Below are 22222 nucleotides of genomic sequence, written 5' to 3'. Positions count from 1 at the left end.
GCTCAAAGAGTTCATCATATCTGTTACTATTCGTAATCAGGAGACCTTCGAGGTGTTTCTCAACGCCTGCGGTACGAGCTGACCCTTGTCTGCTGTTGATTTTCCGTATATAGGTACGCATATTACACCTGCTGACCATGTCTGCTGTTTCCAGAAACGAGTGGCCTGGTGGCATGTCGAGTAGACTTTGAATCACCTTGCATCGAAGACCAGGACGGGTTTTTTCATAGCACCGACACCCCATTACTAACATACAGGGTAACATCTACACGCCCAACAATATTAGGATGAGGCCTGCAGATACATACATAGCCAGACTAAATACTTGAATGTAACACTTTGTTAGCTATCCCCTAGCTGTGTTTTTATCTCCAACAATGATTATTTTCGGCTACGGTCTGCATCAATAAAACATTGACATTGTCGATCTCCAACCTCAGCTTCGCCAGCTTATTTGTATCAGAGTTGCACAAGGACGTTTATTGTGCACTCATTTCGCCTCGCATGCTCAAGAGCTATACCTAGTTCAACAATGGGGCGTTTAGGAGAATTTAATGCAGGGGTACGGAGTACTATTCTAAATCAAACTTGTTTTCCATTCCCTTAGACGCATGGAGATTATAATATATATTTTTTTACTATGTTGTGTATACTTTGCGTTGTAACTCACCCCCAATGTCATAAGACTTCTACAACCTTGCTCTTCATGGCCTTGACTAATGTTGGGAGTTCTCATACCTTGCTCAACGGCTACCTGCATACCCCCCCCCACGCTCCCTCTATGCAGCGCAAGCATGCGGTGAACAATAGAGCTATCAGCGCCTAGGACATTATGGAGGCAAGGCTGTTCTGTACAACTAACCAATCAGCTCTTTACTCACGCCTTGGAGACGATGTTGAACCACATCCCTACCCCTATTATGCACATGTACTCCATACCATATGTCACGACTGGCATAGCATGACCGAGAAGACAATAGCTTGGCTAGTTTTGCCCGAGTGTCAATATGCCTCTTTCGGTAGATGCTCGACTTGCTATTTACAGGCAGCGAGGAGCGTAATGTACAAGGTAGCACTGATAAGACCTTTGGACAGGGCGACACTGAATAATATCCAGGTTGTCCTTCGATGAACGAACAGTCATGAAAGCAGCTCTGTTTAAATACTATGAGCCCTAGAAAAAGTTTGCTTCCCGTAAATTAACTCCGTCATGTCGATTGGAGGCGACGGGGATGTCAAACTACCCCGACTAGCGACTCCCAAATATAGCCGCCCAGTGTGAACGAGATAACTATTAGAAGTTCCTCACCGCTTAGTATATGATTATTGGATGGAGCTCGGTTTGCTACCCTGTGAGGAGGGTACTATAATGTTTTTAGTGGCTAAACGATGAAACATGCCAGTAAATTCATACAGCAATCAAAAGGGCCTACTATCAGTCGCAAACACCTATTCTTATTTTAGTTAGGACCGTCGTCGATACCCAGGCTATAATATTCGCTATAAATAAATATATTCATTATTGATGACAGCCTAGTCGCTGTCGTTTTATTCGCCGCAGTCCTCTAGAAGCCACTGACCCCGTAACAACCACATTGGTTTTATTCATAAAGGTAAGAGGTGTATAAGGGGAAAGCTGAAGCGCAGTTTATAAAATCATTGATAGGTCTTGATATCGTTCATGCAAAGAAGTATTCACACAAAGCCATAAATCATATGTGCAGTATTCGTAACGAATGTACCAAAATTGAAGCAAATTTTTTCTAGGTTTGCGCCGTTCCACTTAAAGCGACGCTTCCCTAATGCAACATGGCCGAGTAGATCGTATCTACCAGGGAATTTCCACGCCATTTTGGGTGACAAACTTCCCAGAAACATTATCACGCGTCGCCTCGTCGACGACTTTGACAACGCCTTTAACGCTACCGTCAATAGTGTCTGGAGGACCCGCTGAATAGCTCCATGCCTTCGCCATGAAATTTCCCATCGCTGTCTGAACCCATCCAGGGTGAAGTGCCACGCTAACAAGCCCGGTGCCAGCCATTTGGTGGTGAATCGATTTGACTATGTGGTTAACGGCAGCTTTGCTAGGACCGTAGGCGCCGCCTGGGAAAGGCTCCATGCCTCCAATGGAACCCACAGATGAAGAAAGAACAACGAACTTTGAGGGTAGGCCCGTCGCTTCGTTGCCCTTCTCCAGCAGGTCTCGGATAGCCTGGAGAACCATTAGGGGCCCGATAGTGTTGACTTCGAAGCACTCGCGAAGCTGCTCTGCCGTCATTTCAATTGACGGAACTACAGTAGTAATGTAGCCCGCTGCGCATATCACTGTATTGACATGCCCCAAGTCGCCAGTAGCGGCAGTGAAACGCTCGCGAATGCTTTTAGGCGTGGTTGGGATTGAAAAATCGACCTGGACAACATAGAGAATGCTATTCTCTCCTTTGGTAGTTTTGTCCATGGCATCTTTGAGTGCTGCAGCACTAGCACCGTTCCGAACAATGGCAACCACGGTAGTAAAAGGGCGGGTAATGTAAGTCTGAGCAAGGCCAAGGCCAATACCTCGATTGGCACCCGTGATGACATAGACAGTGTTTGGAGCCATAGCAGATATGGGGAGTAACAAAGTATTTGTATTTGTTGACTATGGGGCAGATAGAAAGACACAACCGTGTATTTCAAGGAAGATAATTGAAGCGGTAGCTTGCTTCGCTTTGTGGGTGGAAAAGAGGAACGGAAAAGGGGGAAAGGAAAAAGGGGAATAAAGGTGGGGGAAAGCTGGTACTTATAGTAATCATGTGCCTCGTGGCGGGTAAGTGATATTGCATAGCCATTGCCATGACCGGGATAACAGGCTCTAAGCGATATCTGGACATGCCGTAAGGATTGGATGCATAATGCGTGATATCATGATATGTGTTGAACGGAGATTCGGTGTAATACTGCCTGATCGTACGAAACACGTTAGTCAACTACGCCGTTTCATTAAATATCAGTGTCAGCTCTCCATCATCGAACAAATGCTACGCCCGGCGTTTTAACGCCTGTTTCAGCTGTAGCTGGCATCTCCGCGATGGCAAGATACATGGCCGTATGAGGAACATAAATAGGAGCTCAATATCGTGTATTTAGATGATCAGTGCTTGATAGATTGAAATCTCATAGATTGCTCCAGACCCACCTGACCAATCAAATCAATCAAATATCTCGTATCTCAGAATATGCCTTGAGGCTAGTTTTGTCCCTGAAGGATTGAAGATCAATCGATATCACGTGAGTTTATGTCAGCCTGTGCCAAGCCAAGTCAAAGTTCCCGTTTTAACCTTAAAGCTTACTGTATTTGACCACACTTCACCCTTCTGTAGATGGTGAGTTGACACTTGAGAATGGCTTAGATTGGTGTCTATCACAGTATATTGCTCAGTGATCAACCCATCAAAACGTATTAATGCAAAGTACGCGCAAGCATCTTATGAGGATCTAGTACTTTGTCATGAGTATGACCATTTTCCCTCCAGAGAGACCAAGTCTCTTTTAAGAATCAATGTACCCTCTTCCACGGAGCTGAAAGGAACTCAATAAGCCATTCCTAGAGCCCTCGCATCTAGGAATGTGTCGCATAGCGCGGAACTAACCAGTTATGGTACAGGGGAGGCCAACGAGCGGGGTTTCGTACGAGTGATTCAGGATATTTTCTTCTGCGCTCTCTCCTGTGCCACAATCACAACTGGCACTTGCTGTGAATTCGAGGTGTCTTTTTTTTCACAAGCTGTCACAACGGAAGAACCCCTCGTTTCTACCGCTTTATATAAAGGATACTCCACCCCCGTTGTGCCCTGAGTCTAATAATATCAACGGATTCAGCCTTCCCCAGTCAGCGTCGGAGTGTCTTGGGTTTAACTCCGTTCCGTTTGTTTGAGTGTTCTAATTGATTACAACAATTATGGCGTCACTTTTTGGCACGCGGATCCTTGCACTTCTCTTTCTCAGTGTGAACGTATTTGTTGCAGCCTTGCCTACTGGTTATCATACGGTAGAGGAACTCCATTCCGTGCCTGAAGGATGGGTTCAAGGGGGAGTCCCATGCCCTAGAACCTCCCTCCGTATGCGCTTGGCTCTTTTTCAAGAGAAAGCTCATTTACTTGAGCAAATGGTTCTCGATATTTCGACGCCGGAACACGAAAAATATGGCAAACACATGTCGCGCAGGGATTTGAAGGAACTCCTTCAACCACGCAAAGAAGTCTCGGATTCAATTGTCTCGTGGCTAGAAGAAGAGGGCGTCGCCAAACGGTCGATACAAGACGACGGAGACTGGATTCAGTTCGTCGTTTCAGTTTCTCAGGCTGAAAAAATGCTAAAGACGCGGTTCTATTACTATCACGACTCAGCAGACCCTAGAATCTCGATGATCCGCACCTTGAAATACTCAGTTCCAGCCCATCTGGCGCCGAGCATTCATATGATCCAGCCAACTACAAAATTTGGAAAGCCCAGGAAGCATGGCAATTCAATCGCTAGGCTGGAGGCTATCAACCTAGCCAATATCACAGCCGTCAATTGCAACTCGAGCATAACCCCAAAATGTCTAAGGGACCTTTACAAAATGGGAAATGCGTTGGCTAAGCCAGACTCTAGGAACGTTCTTGGTATTTCCGGATACCTTGACCAGTATGCGAGATACGGCGACTTTTACAAATTTATCAAGCTCTATGCACCCGAGTTGAAAGGCGCCAACTTCTCCGTGGAGCATATAGGAAACGGCCTAAATTTACAGAATTCCACAAGAAGTAGTATCGAAGCTAGCCTCGATATTGACTATGCACTTGGCCTGTCCAACGCTACGGGTGTATTCTATACAACGGCCGGTAGAGGGCCGTTAGTTCCAGAATTGGAGCAGCCTGACCAAGAGCATAACTCTAATGAGCCATATTTAGATCAGCTTCATTATCTTTTAAGCCTACCGTCGGAGAAACTGCCAGCCATTCTTTCAACCTCTTACGGAGAAAACGAACAAAGTGTCCCTGAGAAATTCTCCAACGCGACTTGCAGCTTATTTGCTCAGCTTGGAGCCCGCGGCGTCTCGGTCATCTTCAGTAGTGGTGATAGTGGAGTTGGCTCGTCATGCTTGACGAACGGTAAAAAGAAAATTACTAGATTTAACCCGACATTCCCGGCCAGTTGCCCTTTTGTTACGTCTGTTGGGGCGACTTATAGAATAAACCCCGAACGAGCCATCTCATTCTCGTCCGGCGGATTTTCGGATCGACATGCCCGTCCTAAGTACCAAAATGATGCCGTTCAGGATTACCTCGATGAGCTTAGCGATCGGTGGAAGGGACTATACAATCCTAGCGGGCGTGGAATTCCAGACATCTCTGCTCAAGGAGCCAATTTTGCGATCCATGACCATGGCAAAGTCACCCTGGCATCTGGTACGAGGTTAGTATATCATACATCCTTCTCCTTCATGAACAAGCGCTTACTGACTTCTGCAGTGCATCTGCACCCGCATTTGCGGCCATAGTTGCAAATCTCAATACCATCCGCCTGGAAGCCAACAAATCGGTTCTTGGCTATCTAAATCCCTTCATATACGGGCGGGGTAGGCGAGGCTTTACTGATATTATCCACGGAGGTTCCACAGGCTGCCTAGGCGACAATACAACAAATGTGACTGCGCCTGCTGTGCCATATGCCAGCTGGAATGCCACTGAAGGATGGGACCCAGTTACCGGGGTCGGAACCCCAAATTTTGAGATTCTGGCCAAGATAGTCCGAACTATGTCGTAGTTTGATGTGGATATACAATAAGAACCAATCTATCTACAGTTGGTGGACTCGTATTGGTTATTATACATTAATCCTAAAACCACCAAAGTACCCCTCGCTCGTAGTCTGGTATCCTTCGCTCAAAGCTTACAAAACAATAATGTTCAGAATCAAGACGGAATAACATTAAAAAGAATGTAAGCATAATTTCCTTTCCGAGAAAAGGTTGTATATGGACTTGGCACAATACGTACGTAGTTCACAAAGAAAATTCATTAAATTTTTTGTTCATCTAAAGGCTTAAAAAGAAAAATAAAACAAAGACGCCACACCCTCCTGCCTTCGCTATACATGAAAACAGATTAGAATATCTAGTAAAGATAAGGAAATGTCTAAATGGGACCCTTCCATGGATCAGCATCCCCTAGTTTTTCAACAACTAATCCTGCGCTGCCAGGATTTTTATAGCCGGCTGCTAGTTGACGCTCATAACTGATTGCACGGAGGCGTGCTGCTTCCTTTGGAGTAAGACGGAGGTAGATCTCAACGCCAAGGGCATGGAGCATAAACGATATCCAGATTGCTGGACCAAAGCTGAGGTTGAACGCCGCACCAGCTGAAACAGGGTTGCTCAGGGTAAGGGAAGCGGGAACTGCGACCATTATATCCGTTGAGTTGGGAGCGGTGCATTGTGGGAATAGTTTTGCTAATTTTGCGGCGGCGGTAACGGCATCAGCGGCGCCATCGATGAACGTGAATTGGACCTGATCGCACGACCAGACATCATAACGCAGATTGGGGAGAGCGCCAAGAATTGAAGCCGAGATGATGAGACAGATTCGAATGGTGATAATGCAGCCCATGTAAAACATAGTGCGGAGCATCCAGGCGCGGTGCTGCTCGAGTTGCTTGCAGCGAATGTTGTAAAGTGCGAGCGAGAAGCTGACTGTACATGCGATGACAACCGTGATGACCGCAGATTGAATGTCAACCCCGCCGCCGAAGGAGTGTTCCATGATCATGAGAGCGCCCGCATGCGAGATAAGAAGCAGGACGAAGATGATGTAGCCGTTGATACGATGGATCAGGATCCATTTGTGTCGAATTATCGGAATAAACTGGAATATCACAAGGATGCCGCATGGAAGCACGGCGGCTAAATGCATGAGGAGGCCAACTCGATCACGGCCCATGCGCGTGAAGTACCATTGTCCGGGGACTGCATCAGCCTCAAAGATAGCGAAGTTCAGGAAAGAAAATCGGGCAAGAGTAAAGCCAAAGAGGGCACCAGCGAAGATGAACCATAGGATAAAATTATACCCCTTCTTGTATCCTATCGAGTTATGCACGGTTGAGAAACCGGAAAGGAAAGAGTCTGCGAAAGTCATTGTGGGTGAATATGATTGTGAATATCAAGTGAGATGAGTGTGATGGATTGCTTTGTGAGCACCATCCTCCCACGGCCGGGGGGAGCGAGATTTATATCTCTCTTTTCTCTTGGTGCTCAAATGAAACTAAGGCTCATGCCCTTGGCCCAGCCCAACTCATCACAAAATGAATAACGACAGGCAGGAAGGCTGAGCTCATGGCATTGGCGTTGTACCACAATCGAAAACATGCCAAGGGTGGCCTGGCGTCTTGGGAGACCGGGTGTGAATCCTCCAGACGGAATTTGCTTACTTTTCCTGTAGCAGGGCGGGTGTGAGTGGTTGGAGCGTAGACATGATCGTCCCAGCCGCATAAACACGAGAAGGGGATCGACGATCACGGAACGCTGTTTGACGTAAACTAGGGTTTCTAAAACATCTTAACTGTTGTCTCTGGCGTATAATCACAGCAGAATTTGTCAAGTCCACGGACGAAAGAATGTTGGTGGAGGTGAGGGAAAAGGCTCTATAATCCGTTTGCAGAGTGTCTCCAATTGTATAGGCAGGGCTCGAAGCTGAAACTGTTGGTTAGTGGGCCATATACGTGGAATAAGCCGGAAACCGTCTAGCGATGTGACCAGCGACTCGGTAAACGGGCTTGGACGTATAAAAGCCGCCATGGCAACAGGGACAAGGGCTTGCGTGCTACGTCCGAAGCAAAGACGCCGAGCACGGAGATTAGAGGCCACCTTCTTGTCGATTATATCAGTGATGTGCGCTGTGGTTGGAAGAAGTTGGCGCTGGGCCACCCCGGAAGTTATTTTAAGCAGTTGGCCCAAGCCACATATTACTCAGCCTCTTACACGTGACTGAGACGCGCGGCACGGGAAAACTTTTAGCCGCAGATAGCTTGCTCCGTGTTCCAGCATGCTTCATCTCGGTCTCATCTGCCACACGACACGACGACGCCAGCGAGAGAAAACCTGTCGCTGCTGATTCTGCTGCTGAACATATTCCGGACGACCTGCCATCACCAGATATCCCTATTTTGACCCGCTGCTCACTCTCTGTTCCCCGTCATCATGGCCTACGAAGAGCTCCAAGCTCTTATCAGAGACCTACACCAGACTCTAGACCAGAAACATGTGGATAAAACAGCTGCGCTGTTAAGTCGTGCGAAGCGTGCTCTTCTGCAGCTCAACGCCCTCATCCCGTCCAGCTCAACTCCCCATCCCCTCATCTCCCTTGCCCGCGAGATCCTGGAGTTGGGTGCTATCACATCTATACGCCAGACTGATGCCCCGTCCTTTACCCGATTCTACCAACAACTACAGCCCTTCTACGACACTGAGAGACACCTGCAGGCAGCCTACGCAGAGGAGGCGGAGATAAACTTAAAAACCAGCCAGCGGAGCAAGATAACAGGTCTTTATTTGCTGCTGCTTCTGAGCATGGGGAACAACACGGAGTTTCACACTGTGTTGGAGGGATTGGTGGTGGAAGCGTCCTTGAAGGGCCACCCCGTTGAAACCGATCCGTATATCAAGTATCCAGTTGAGCTGGAGCGCAGCTTGATGGAGGGCAGTTATGATAAAGTCTGGCGTGAAACCAAGTCGGAAAGAGTTCCGTCAGAGGACTTTGGTCTATTCTCATCTGTATGCAGCCCGTCTCACAGCACCCCATCGAAAAAGCAAGCTAATCTAAACAAACGTATAGATCCTGGTTGGTACCATCCGAAGTGAGATCGCCGACTGCTCTGAGAAGGCATACCCGTCACTCCCCGTCTCTAACGCCAAGAACTTGCTATTCCTCGATTCTGAAGGCGCCGTTGTAGAGTTTGCCAAGGAGCGAGGATGGACGTTGAGGGATGGACGAGTATATTTCCCCAGCCAACAGGAACAGGAGGAACAGAACGCGCCCCAGAAGTCTGGCAAGGAAATTACGTTAACAACTGGTTCCGTGATCGAGAATACCATTGGGTATGCAAGGGATCTGGAAACTATTGTTTAAAGCTCGAGCTCTGCTTTGTTCTGAGGTCCACATGTTGTTTACTCAGGCTGTGCCCTCATGTATAGCTTCATATTTTATTTCAGCGACAATTCTGACTAACGATATTCTTTGCGATGGCCTGTCTTCTGTCACTCCTGCAAAGTAACTTAACGACAACTTTTAGTATACTAGATATACGTATAACCTTAGCCCCAACGTGATCGGTATCAACCCTTTTCACTTAGACTGTATGCTATACACTCTAGTTTTTCCTCAACATGCAACGCCTCCTCAGGCAAAATGTAGTCGTCTACCCAAATAGAATATATGTAGATTGTGGTCCGAGTGCTCGCTCAATATTAATGCCAAAGAGAGTTATATGCTTGCCCGCCAAAGACAGACCCTCTTATCATAGAAGCTACTTGACACACAGAGCAATTGGGATTGTGTAGAGTCAGCTACCATTTGGCCCTGTTTATCATAATTCATCCATACGTCCGAAGCATAATTCATGCTCTTGTGTTCCGTAAACTGAGCGACAATCTTGATATCCCACACGGTGCCCGCACTTGCGCTTTTCGAGGACGTAACATGGATTACACGCGCACCGGCATGCATGCAGCTAGCAAGGATAAGATAGCTTTTGATAATTCCATCTTCTTGCCTTGGCGATGATAGTTCGGCGGATTGATCATCAACTTTGATAATCTTCAGTCTCCAGACTCCTCCGCCGAGATCCATACTCGCGAGGACTTGTCGACGCATCCCAAATTGATAGACGCGAACATGCTGATCATAGCTTCCTGTAAGGAGAATGGATCCTCCATCATCGTTGCACAGTGGTAGGATAGCGGTAACACCTCCTTCATGGTTCTTGCCCCGATCGTTCAATGGCGGAGATCCAACATCGAGATCTGAATCGTTGTTAAATGTGAATTCCCGGACCTGGTTAAAGTCATCTCCACTAAATAAGGCAAGTTGGCCATCGCCTCGTCTGTGAAATGCCAGATACCATACTTCAATGAGCATCCCTTCCAGACATATCTCACTCATAGCTTCTTGCTGTATTGAGGGGGAGGATTCATCTTTTCGAAAAACGGACACTTGACCATCAGAGTATGAGATAGCAAAGCCAACAGTAGGAGAACTTGCATGATCCTCCTCCCGGGGACGTGGTGGAAGCCAGGCTAGATATAGTCCGAGTTTTGTATCATCGTCTCGCACAGTGAGGGTATTTAAGAAGCAGATAGAAACCCCAGCGTCTGGGCCCTCAGGGCTAATTTCAATCTTATAGAATGAAACTTCCCCCGCACTTAATGCGATAGCAAAGAGTGACGGGTCATGTAGAGAAAACTGGAGGTCAAATACTGCATGAGGAAGCGGTATTCTTTGTACCTGGGAACTGCATAATGGTATTTGCTTTTAGCAGTTGCTTCAGTATTTCAAGTATTTCAACCAGATAATACAGCAAACTGAAGGTAAAACTTACAGGGTATATGACTGAGGATTTAGCCTAAATAGCTGGAGACTTCCAGAGCGGGATGACGGAGGTGACGAGTCGTTGGCATCAGAATCATCTATACTTAAAAGGTATGTTCCAATCACGAGGAAATCGGGAGCTGTTGGGCAAAACTGGAGGCAGCTGGGAGGTTGATCAAGGAAGCAAGTTGAGAGTGAGTCCGAGGTCCCCATTTGAAAGGATTTCTTAGAGTACAGGCTTGTTGATAATGTCAGATTTAGATATAACGGATATAACCCACAAAGAGTGAAATTTGAGAGGGGTATGCGATTGAGTTTCAGGACTTTTAGATCCCCATGTTCTACGTAAACTAGAAGTATTTATGGAGTTAGGCAATACTACCCAAGTCAATTACATTGTTTAAGAGTTTTAGCTTGGAAGAATGGCAACGAGGTGAAGGACTGTATGAGTGTTATTATTATTCTGAAAAAGAGCTCCAGCTATAAGTCGCTCAAGAGGGTGTTTACACAAGACAAATGTTCAAAATGTTCGTTCATTCCATTCTAAACTATATTAGACGGTGCATGAGATCGAGCAAGTTATTGCTGCGAACCAACAGTTGGGCTTGAACAATATAGGTGGTTGTTCCAAATCTAGAAAACCAGCTATATGCCCCTGAAAACCAGAGCAAGCGGACTAGGCCAGGTTTCATCCCGGAACTTCAGCTAGTAAATTTCGACGGTCTTCAATTGAGTCAGAGCACAAAATAGTGATCTAATGGGTTTGAGGAAGATTTATCTAAAATAAACGAGGTTAGCACTAGTAGCTTTCTATAGCGACAAATTCTGCGTACTATTATCAAATTGGATGTCCCAGAGGTCTGCAGCCAAGTGTTCGGGTGGGTGGCTATTTTTGTGTCCTCGACGATGCACCAACACTTCCATGGTGAGGGTGGAAGTCGAGGGTGTTTCCTTGAATAGGAGCATCAGCCGTAGCATGTATGCTACAGATGTAATATACATGATGTGTGAGGTGCCATGTGGAATGGAACAGCTGTCTCCTGTTGCCTGACACCAGCGCTTTGCACTTTGCTTTGTGAATGAAGTCTATGACACCCTAGTCTGCCACCTGGTTGTAGGTTGTTGGTCGGAGGGGTCCCATAATCACATTATATTACTCTGTCTCCCCATCATCTCCCATAAGTATTTCGCATTCCGCGCGAAGTTCATTAACTCCTTTAACGCCGTCCCACTTTGAAAGAAGTGACTGTATCTCACTCCAATCACTTTCCGCTTCTGTTCTCTTCCCAGCATCTAGCAACCGCTTCAATCTCTTTGGGGTATCTAGCGCCCAAAGTACTGTTGCTTTTTCAGCACTGACATTGTTGACCTGTTTCTCTTTCGTTTGAGTCGGCTCCTGCCCGGTTGGCCCTGATTCTTCTTGCTCTCTGATAAGTGCCATAGCCGTCTCCGCGACAAACCCAACAGCAGGAGCTAGAGTTTTCGTCATTAATACGGGAGTCCCTTCCTCCTCTAGTATTGACCTCATTTTGCCGATAGTTTCCACGGCTTTTATAAGCTTCGAGTAATTGTCATAGACCAACGCCTTACGCTCTCCATCTAGGGTTTTTATATCGCTGACAAGGGAATTTTCGGCACGCAATATAGTAGCTAGTGATGATGTAGCGAGCAGATGGGAGACATATGCATCTGGGTCGAAATTGGGGCTATCGAGTTCACTGTTCGAGATCTGGTTTGCTGGCCGTGAGGACCCATCTGGGGTAGGTGGAACGCTTCTCGGCCTTGTTTGACTCGAGGAAGAGTCGGTTCTATTTGGATGCAAGTTATAGTAGTCCCGTAAGGCAGCTCTGTTTCGTCGTAGGGCATTATTGGGCGGTTCTGTTCGAGGTGTGAATGTTGCGCTCTCCACTGATGGACGACGAGACGAGGCTGGAATTGGGGATCGAGCAGACGCTATTGACGGACGGGGAGAGGATACGGTTGACATTTTATAGCTAGAGCACAATAATATATCAGAAGAAGAGACCGTTGATTAGCTCGCACACCCGTATTCAATATGGGTTCTTGTCAACTTTTGGTGTTGGAGTAGTGAATTGGTTCAGGGAGCTGAAGGTATTAACATGATTCACCACTAAATGCTCATCACCACTAAATGCACACCCAATCTCAACGCCCAATTCGTTCAAACAGGCTTGTAAATATTGAGATATCTCAACGCAGCGTAAATAACAAATTAAATTAGCTATTGAATAACGATAGTAGGGTTCTAGTTTATATATTAATTAGATAGATTAGGAAAATAAAATGAGTGTTAGGCTTAATAGCTCGCCTAGAATAAGTTTCTCTACTATAGGATAAGAAATTAGGTAAGGAAGGAATAAGATTAATAAAAGCTACCTTCCTAGATAACTTTATCTTCTTTTCTAATTTAGAAGGTAAGATAGGGCTTGGGGTATTAATTTAGGCCTTTTTAGCCTTTTTAGCTATTTACTAAGCCTTTTATTTACTAGTTTTATATTTTCTCTTTATTACTACTTATTTATAATAAGTAGTAGCCTCCTTTTAAGCCTTCTTACGGGCCTCTTTTTATTACTATTAATCTCTAAGTCTTTAAGCCTTCTATTCTATAGCCTTTTATACCTTTATATCGCGATATATTAGCCTTTAGAGCTTTATGTCACAAGCTGACGGCGCTCCTTGATTACCTAAAGGTGATTAGAGGTTCACACCTGCCGTAAGACAGAAGGTACGAAGGTCTTAAGGAAAGCTTGAGTTAGAAGTGAGTTATTATAGGAGACGGCTCAGTACTAGGGTAAGATAGAATACTATAGTGAGACTATCCTTTAGTTCCAAGTGTGGCTTTAGTCAGTGCCTAGGTTAGATGAAGGCTAAAGGTTCTTATAAGTAGTGAAGACAAAGTTGACCTGCGTCAATGGGCAAAGGGGTATTCAGTGAATATAGTATAAGATAACTGGAATGGTGCTTTGTATTAAGCAGTATAGTAAAACTATAGCTGGTTTAATCGCGAGTATAAGACTCTTAATCCTAAGGTAATAAGTGTCTTTATATATATAGTATATATCTAGTGATAGATACGATAGTTCTCCGCCAAGGGGTTCCTATCACCCCTATTAGTTGTTGTGATAGTATTGATAGGAAGCTGCCAAGCCTGTCCTATCGGTCCTATCGCTATTGGTCACGTGACTAGTGCCCTCAAGGTCTGGCCCGTGATCCTCCCGTCCAATGAGTGTATATCCTGGGGCTGCGCCGCAGGTGGTCTGTAACACTAAGTCACTAATAATATCTAGAAGGCTATCCTTAGAATAATTATAGAGCTTAATAGGGGAATCTTTAACATAGAGGGTAATAAGGATAAAGAAGTCGATCTTAGTAATTAGGCTATATATATTAAAATAAAGAATATTATCTAGATTAAGGAGAGTGTTAAGTTAGGTAAAGGCTACCGTATTTTTAACTCCGGCCCCTTTATTAAGTATATTATTAACAGTATATATGAAGAAGAGCCTATTATTAAGTTACTTATTCCTAACTGGATAGTAGTAGTAGTAAAACCCTATTAATAAAGCTATTTTATCTATACTTTATCTTTGCCTATATATAGTATACTAAAAGACCCTTTACTTAGCTATATATTTATATAAAAATAGAATTAATATTGATTTAACCCTATTCCTTAGTGATTAAATAGGCTATCTAAGAATATTATCTATAGGGTACTTTAATTCTATTGCACTAAGGACTTACTAACTATATTTTAATTTATTTACTATATATAGGGTCTATATATAATTTTAATTTAGTATAAAAGTATATATATTAAATTTAGAATCAAATATAATATTATTAAGAGACCTAATATAAAAAAGAGATATATATTTGAAGCTTATATAGAACTCTAAATAGCTAATATTAAGGATAGTAGTATTAAGTGTTATACTTTAGCTTTTATAAATTATAATTATATATATAGGCGTTATAGTGTCACAAGCTGACGGCGCTCCTTGATTACCTAAAGGTGATCAGAGGTTCACACCTGCCGTAAGACAGAAGGTACGAAGGTCTTAGGGAAAGCTTAGGTTAGAGGTGAGTCGTTATAGAAGACGGCTTGGTACTAGGGTGAGATAGAATACTATAGCGAGACTATCCCTCAGTTCTAAGTGTGGCTTTAGTCAGTGCCTTGGTCGGATGAAGGCTAAAGGTCCTTATGAGTAGTAAAGACAAAGTTGACCTGCGTCAATGGGCAAAGGGGTATTTAGTGAATATAGTATAAGACAACTGGAATGGTGCTTTGTATTAAGCAGTATAGTAAAACTGTAGCTGGTTTGATCGCGAGTATAAGACTCTTAATCCTGAGGAAATGAGTGTCTTTATATATATGGTATATTTGGTCCCTTCCTCCTGATTCTTCTCAGGTCCCGTCGTGGACCTGATGTCCCGGTCCCTTCGTGGACCTTTCATGTTTGGTCCCATAGGGACCTGTCCCTGGTCTTGGCATCTGGGACCTGTCCTTATGGTCACGTGATGTGTAGTTATTCCGTCCTGGAATCTTGTTGTCCAATGAGTGTATATCCTGGGGCTGTGCCGCAGGTGGTCTATAACATCATCCCCTCCTTTCTTATTAAGTCGTCTCGATAAGTATATAAGTAGTAAGTATATTTCCCTCCTTTTTATCAGGTAAGTCTTCTTTCTTCCTTCATCATGGCTCCCCGTTCTATTATAAAGAAATCTTCCCGTCTTCCCTATAATCAGGCTACTAAGCGTATGATTCTGGCGGCAGCCATTGATTGTTCTGGTTCCTTATCGCGTTCTTGTTGTGATAACTATTTTTGGTCTCTTTAGCCTTATATTGTGATGGATTCTCGCAGTAAATATTGTTCCTCTTGTGTTCATAAGGATTGTCCTTGCGTCAGCCTTCTTATGGATGACTCTCCTTGGGCTGAAGAATTAGCCTGGCTTCCTTACCATCTTGGCAATTCTGACATGGATGTTGCTGGCAACATCCAAATGGTCCGTCGGGCCCAGGAAAAGCTCACTAAGGCTTAAGACAAGCTTTTAGTTATAATAGCTTGCAATCTTGAGCTCCGTCGGCGTTAGGTTGAGTTGTCTAATAAAGCCGCTTCTTTTAATACTACTGGTGAACTCCTCGTCGGTCCTCTGTCCTCCAGTGGTGTTTCTATTGATCAACTTCTTGAAGCGTCTTCTCCTGCTTCTAAACCTTCTAGTAAAAGTCTTTAACTGGTCCTGGCAAGTTCTTAAGATATCGTACTAGCTTATAAGTGTTTTCTGAAAAGTTGTATCCCTTCTATTTGACTAAGTAGTAGATTCGTCCACTGATCACTTTCTTGTCTAGGATTTTTTCAACTTCATATTCTTTTTCTTGATTTTCTGGTTGTATTTCTGGTTCGTATGGTTTAGTGTTTTGGAGTGCTTTTTCAAGTAATGAAACGTGGAACGTTGGGTATATTTGCATATATTCTAGGAGTTGGAGTTTGTAATTGAGTTGTCCAATCTTTTCCAAGATCTTGAATGGTCCCAGTTTCTTGTGGTCCAATTTGTCGCTTGGTCTCAATGTTTTGATATTTCGTTGGAGTAGAAATACTTTTTCCCCCTTCTTAAAGTCTAGCGCTTCCATATGCCGTTGATCATAGTAGTGTTTCATTCTGTAGTTCAAGAATTTGAGATCTAACTATAGGTGTTTATAGAGTTCGCGCATCTGTTCTGCTGAAACCTCTGCTTCTAAGGCGTGCGTCTTGCCTTCTTTTAGTGTTTTTATTATTTCTATTTCTCTTCTATAGTTTGCAAAGAAAGGTGTCATGCCTGTTAAGGCGTTCTTTGCTCCATTATAGGCGAGCTGTGCCATTGGTAGTAGTGAAACCCAGTTATCCTATTCGTAGTTAATATAGCATCTCAGGTACTGTTCCACTGTTTGGTTCATTCATTCACTTTGTCCGTCTATTTGTGGGTGATATGCCGTCGAGGCCTTCTATTCAATCCCTATTTTTTCAGTGAGTGTTGTCTAGAATTTATATATAAATCTTGTGTCTCTATCTGATATAATTTCGTTCAGTAATCCTTTGTCTGCGAAGACATGTTGTAATAGGATGTAGGCTGTCTCCAGTGATGTGGTCTTTTTAATAAATGGTATGAAATAAGTATACTTTGTCAATCTGTCCGTGACTGTAAGTATTGAATCATATTAAATGCCCATTCGTGGCTCTATTAACTTCGGTAGCTTGACTATAAAGTCCATAGCTATTGACTTCCATGGTGTTTCTCTGTATGGTATAGGCTGTAAGAGTCTATATAGCGCGTGTCATTCTGATTTATTCTGTTAACAAACTTCACACTCCTGGATGTATTGTCTGATCTCTCTCTATATTCCTGGCTAATAGTAGTTTTGCGTAATCCGGTCCATGGTTTTTTTAATTCCGAAATGTCCTGCAACTTTTGCGTCGTGGTTGTCTCTTAGTATTCATGGTCGTACTTCTCTGGGTATATATATTAATCCTTAATATAGAAGTATTCCGTTTTCCTTTTTATATTTTTCGTCGTTGTCCTTGATTCGTTCAAATAAGGGATCTTTTATTATTGCTTTTTGTATTTTGTTTATCAGAGTGTCTTCCTCGGTCATAACCGTTCGAGTAGCTCTCAATACTTACTGATCTAAGATCATACCCTTAGTATCTGGATCTAGATGTAATATTGCTCTGGATTCTCTTTTCTTTATTATTAAATCTGGTCTTCTGCTTAATGCGTCCGCGAAGGCATTCTCTATTTCTTTACAGTGTTATATTTTGAAGTTGTAGTAGGCTAGTACCTCAGTATACCATCTTGACTGTTGACGTGTGAGTTCCTTGGTTATCATAAAGTATATCAGATTCTGGTAGTCGCTGATAACTATGGTCAGATGCCTTACTCCTTGGAGTTCTTGTTTCCATCTCTTAAATGCTGTAACAATTGCTAGTAATTCTTTGTCATAGATATCATAATTCTGTTCTGCAGGGGTCATGGTTCTTATGTAGCATGTAACCAATCTTAGTTTTCCTATGTCGTCTTTTTGTTGTAACCGTGCTTCAATCGCATAGTCTGATGCGTCTATATCGAGATAACTCTCTTTATTCAGGTCGAAGTGTATTTGTATGTCTCCTTGACTAAACTTTTCTTTAAGTTCTTTGAATGCTTGTTCTTTATTGGTTCCCCAAATAAACTCTTTTGCCTTCCTAAATAGGTCTATTAGGGGTTTTGCTATTGCTAAGAATTTATATATATATTATCGATAATAATTCACTAGTCCATGGAATTGTTATACTTCTTTGATTATTGTCGGTGTAGGCTAATCAATAATGGCTTTGATCTTGTCCAGGTCCATCTAGATTCCTTCTATTAACATGATATGTCCTAGGAACTTGACTGATTATTTATAGAATTCACACTTTGATGCTTTGAGGTAAAGCTTGTACTCTTTAAGTTTCTTAAGTACTTATCTGACTTTTTCTATGTGGTCTTCTCGGGTTCCTTTAGTAAATATCAAGACATCGTCTAGGTATACTACTACAAATATGTCCAAATATTCGCGTAGCACGTTGTTGATAAGCGCCTGGAATGTTACTGGTGCGTTGGTTAATCTAAAAGGCATAACCAAGAATTTGTATAATCCAAATCGTGTCCTGAATACTGTTTTCCATTCCTCGCCTTCTTTCATTCATATCCAGTAGTAGGCTTCTTGTATGTCTAATGCCGTGAAGTATGTCGTTCCTCTAAATCTGTCTTGTATTTCGTCAATGAGTGGTAATAGGTATCGGTTCTTGATCATTATATTGTTAAGTTGTCGGTAATCCACGCATAATCGTAGACTTCCATCTTTCTTTGGTACAAAGATGATTAGGTATCCTGCTGGTGATTGCAATTATCGTATGTATCCTTTTACTAAGTTGTCGTTAATATATTTTCATAATGCTTCGAGTTCTGTCTCGGTCAACCTATATATGGATTTGTATGTAGGCGTCTTCCCTTCCACTAGGGGTATCTCATGATCCCATGCCTGATATTCCGGCAAGCTTTCTGATGGTTCACGTTCTCTGAATTCCTCGATTAGGTCGTGATACTCCTTTAGTATCTATTGTTGTAGTTTGTCTATTTCAGTAGCTTCCTCCGTTCGGTAAACCGTTTCCTGCTTCTTTGTTGATCAATCATTTGTAGTTCCTGTTATTCCCATTTCGACCTGGGGCGTCTTGCCCAGTATCTGACCTTGATCCCTTCTTTTAGTGCGGGTGGCCGCAAGGGTATCAGTTTTCTGATTAGAGTAGCGGTTTCCACCATCTAGTTATAATGTGCCGTCTCTCCAGTTAATAGTCGGGTTGTGTTTTGCTAACCAAGGGTGTCCCAAGACCATGTTATAACTCCCTAGGCTTATCACGTTGAAACATTCTGTTCCCTTATACCGTCCTTTGATGTATACCTTTATACCTCTGGTTTCCTTGTCGATTCTTTGGTTCCAATCTTTGTTAAGTCCTCCCAGTTTGTATGGTTCCTTTTTCGTTTGGGTATAAATCCCTGACTGCTTTACAAATTCTAGATCTATGAAGTTCCTAGTAGCTCCTAAATCAATCAATGCTTGCGCATTTAGCCCTGCTAATTAGACTACTATCGCCAAGTGATTCTTTCCTCTTATCGCAGCTAGACTTCTGCCTATTTTAAGTCCTATAGACTGTCGAAATCATCCATTTCCTATCATCTTGGTTTATTAATCATAAGTTCCGTCGTACAGTCCTTCAGCACTAGTTAAAGCCTGAATTTCCTTATTCAGTTCTTCCTAACTGAGTTTGTCTATCGAGTCCTCGTCTGGGTACTCCGTTGTCTGTGTTGCTTGGTCCTTTTGACTCTCTTGGAGCTGTAGTTGTTTTTGTAAGTGTTGTGTTGTCTTCAACCAATATCTGGTTGCCGCTTTTCCTTTGAACTATGTGGTATATCCTTTATACTATATAGTGATTTATTTGCCTATTTTCTAGTATAAGACTTCTAGTTGTTCGTGTGGCGTTATGTTTTCTTGGTTTATTATATTGACACTTTTTCTATCTATCTATCCTGAGTATTTATCGATGTGTACCAGACACTCCTTGTCTGTATAATACCTCTAGTGGATGTTCTTGCTGTCTCTGCACAATGGGCATTTCATGTAGTTTTTGTAGTAAAATCTTCGTCCTGATTTCTATATTTCTTTAAAGATGTGGTATTTATAGTGGCAGTCCCACCTATATTCGTCGTGGCATGGGTGCCTAGGGTCTCTGACTTCTGTTTATTTTTCCTTATTGTGTCTGAAATATAGTCCTTTTTCTTCGCACGCTGTCCAGTGTTTATTAGGTATCTAGTTATCACATTTCTCTCTTTGTTCCCATAGTAGTTCGTGACTGTCTTTAAACGTTATTCGTGGTGTTTTGTTTTCCTAATTATTTATTTCCTGTGTATCTTTATATTCTGATTTGGTTTCTCCTTCCAAGTCTGTTTATTCTGGTGTCACAATTCCTTGGTTTGGGCCTATTGCTGGATTATATGTTCGTTGTTCTATCGTCGCGTTCTGTTATATCAATGCTGGTTGTTTTCCTTATTCAATCCGTTTGTCCTATTTCTGCTATCCTTGTCATTGCTATATATTAGGTACTTATTCATATGTGTCATTAAGTTTATTTTCTAGTGGCTATAGATAGGTAACTTTCCTTATTGCCCTAAGGTATTATCTGACGTTCTATGAGTCTTGGTAGCCTCCTCTACCTTGTTCCTTCTTATAGCTACTAGTTTTAGACGTAGTGGTAGCGTTAAGGTGCTTCTTGGTATCTCCTTATTTCTTCCTACAGTCTTTTGTGATATGCCCGGGTTTCTTATAGTAGAAATATAGCTTCTTGTCCCTATATCTTTTACCTTTCTCAGTATTATAAGGTCGTTTTTTGGTAGCGTCTAATTCCATAGGTGTGGTGCTATAATCATTGCGTTTGCTTGACCCTTTATATTGGTTTGCTTTCTAGAAAGTGTTCTTTCCTTATTATATATTTCGTAGATTGTAGAGTTAATTGTCGATGCGTACTGCCATCTCAACCATTCATTCGAAACTGTTATATGGTCCCATCTTGATGGTTTTGTATTAGGTTTCTGGTTTTAGTCCTTATTCGAATATAGCCATTTTCTGCTCGTTATCGTGGATTCCTAGTTCTTGACAGATCTGCTGTAGTTGCGCTGCGTACTGCGCTGCGTCCCTGGTTTGTCTGAGTCCCTATAGTTTGTGTTATAGGGTCCTCTTCCTGTCAGTGTCTCTAAAGAATTGTCTGAGTACTTGTTTGAATTGTGTGTAGCTGTTAAGTACATCCGCGTATAGTATAGGTTATCCTCCAATGTTAGTCCAGTCCTCGAGATATGGTTTGAACCATGTCGCCACTGCCTCTCACATATAGGATCCTGCGAAGATAACTTTTTCTATATTAGTGACTCCTGGTTTAGTTGCCAGATAGATGTCGCATTCCCTTAGGAAGTGTTCCAGTTTGGCGCGGTCTCCTTTATAAGTATCAGGTTTGTGGATCTTAATAGTAGTTCTCTTATCTTTAGTTCTGACTCTGAGTACGTTGATGGCGTCTTTGTGACTTATAACTTATTCTAAAGTCTGTTTGACGATATCTTTGTATTCATCAAGTAATCTTCATTGTTCTTTCACTTGTTTGTTGATCTTATCTAGCTACTTATCGTTGGGTTGCTCTTCAACTCTTTTTTCCAGCTCGATGATTTTCTGTCGCATTTGTTCTAACAAAGCGTTGGTGTTGGTGGTTGGTCCACTTGCTGATGACATATTGGCTCGTCTTGCTTTGGTATATTCCTGTAGTTAGTATGCTCTCAGGGGTAGGGTGATACGTACCTAGTTTTGTCCTTCTTGATATATAATCGTAAGTCACTCGGGTCGGAGTGTCTATAATAGTATGGTAGCTCTAGTAAGTCGGAATTACTTTTGCCTCTTTGTAACTATGAAGTCAGGGCTCTATCAAGTCGAAATTGATTATGCCTCTTTATAACCGTGAAGTCGGGGCGATCAATGTCACAAGCTGACGGCGCTCCTTGATTACCTAAAGGTGATTAGAGGTTCACACCTGCTGTAAGACAGAAGGTATAAAGGTCTTAGGGAAAGCTTAGGTTGGAAGTAAGTCGTTATAGGAGACGGCTTAGTACCAGGGCGAGATAGAATACTATAGTGAGACTATCCCTTAGTTCCAAATGTGGCTTTAGTTAGTGCCTGGGTCGGATGAAGGCTAAAGGTCCTTATAAGTAGTGAAGACAAAGTTGACCTGCGTTAATGGGCAAAGGGGTATTTGGTGAATATAGTATAAGATAACTAGAATGGTGCTTTATATTAAGTAGTATAGTAAAACTGTAGCTAGTTTGATCGCGAGTATAAGACTCTTGATCCTAAGGAAATAAGCGTCTTTATATATATGGTATATCCGGTCCCTTCCTCCTGATTCTTCTCAGGTCCCGTTGTGGACCTGATGTCCCGGTCCCTTCGTGGACCTTTCATGTTCGGTCCCATAGGGACCTGTCCCTGGTCTTGGCATCTGGGA

General features: G+C 43.0%; 5 protein-coding genes across 5 annotated transcripts; 2 read left to right on the top strand and 3 right to left on the bottom strand.

Annotated features, from left to right (window-relative positions):
* Nucleotides 1-1828: 1828 nt before the first annotated feature.
* On the bottom strand, nucleotides 1829-2605 carry GIQ15_01710 (aflatoxin biosynthesis ketoreductase nor-1; the record flags this gene model as incomplete). Its single annotated transcript, XM_033549127.1, has 1 exon — nucleotides 1829-2605. The coding sequence occupies one exon, from the start codon at nucleotides 2603-2605 to the stop codon at nucleotides 1829-1831; it is 777 nt and encodes a 258-aa protein (XP_033410078.1).
* Nucleotides 2606-4150: 1545 nt separating this feature from the next.
* GIQ15_01709 (tripeptidyl peptidase SED3) lies at nucleotides 4151-5793 on the top strand (the record flags this gene model as incomplete). The annotated part of the gene is made up of 2 exons (XM_033549126.1): nucleotides 4151-5442; nucleotides 5499-5793. 2 exons carry the CDS (start codon nucleotides 4151-4153, stop codon nucleotides 5791-5793), a joined length of 1587 nt encoding a protein of 528 aa, XP_033410077.1.
* A 371-nt stretch (nucleotides 5794-6164) lies between these two features.
* GIQ15_01708 (uncharacterized protein) lies at nucleotides 6165-7160 on the bottom strand (the record flags this gene model as incomplete). Its single annotated transcript, XM_033549125.1, has 1 exon — nucleotides 6165-7160. One exon carries the CDS (start codon nucleotides 7158-7160, stop codon nucleotides 6165-6167), a length of 996 nt encoding a protein of 331 aa, XP_033410076.1.
* A 1061-nt stretch (nucleotides 7161-8221) lies between these two features.
* On the top strand, nucleotides 8222-9149 carry GIQ15_01707 (26S proteasome non-ATPase regulatory subunit 8; the record flags this gene model as incomplete). The annotated part of the gene is made up of 2 exons (XM_033549124.1): nucleotides 8222-8794; nucleotides 8856-9149. The coding sequence occupies 2 exons, from the start codon at nucleotides 8222-8224 to the stop codon at nucleotides 9147-9149; spliced, it is 867 nt and encodes a 288-aa protein (XP_033410075.1).
* Nucleotides 9150-11760: 2611 nt separating this feature from the next.
* Nucleotides 11761-12594, bottom strand: GIQ15_01706 (uncharacterized protein; the record flags this gene model as incomplete). Its single annotated transcript, XM_033549123.1, has 1 exon — nucleotides 11761-12594. One exon carries the CDS (start codon nucleotides 12592-12594, stop codon nucleotides 11761-11763), a length of 834 nt encoding a protein of 277 aa, XP_033410074.1.
* Between the last annotated feature and the right edge of the window lie 9628 nt (nucleotides 12595-22222).

The sequence above is a fragment of the Arthroderma uncinatum genome (assembly GCF_011692745.1).
Source record: "Arthroderma uncinatum strain CBS 119779 chromosome Unknown scaffold1, whole genome shotgun sequence".
Lineage (NCBI taxonomy): Eukaryota > Fungi > Ascomycota > Eurotiomycetes > Onygenales > Arthrodermataceae > Arthroderma > Arthroderma uncinatum.
Note: the sequence above shows the minus strand (reverse complement) of the source record. Positions and strands in the feature narration are given on the sequence as shown.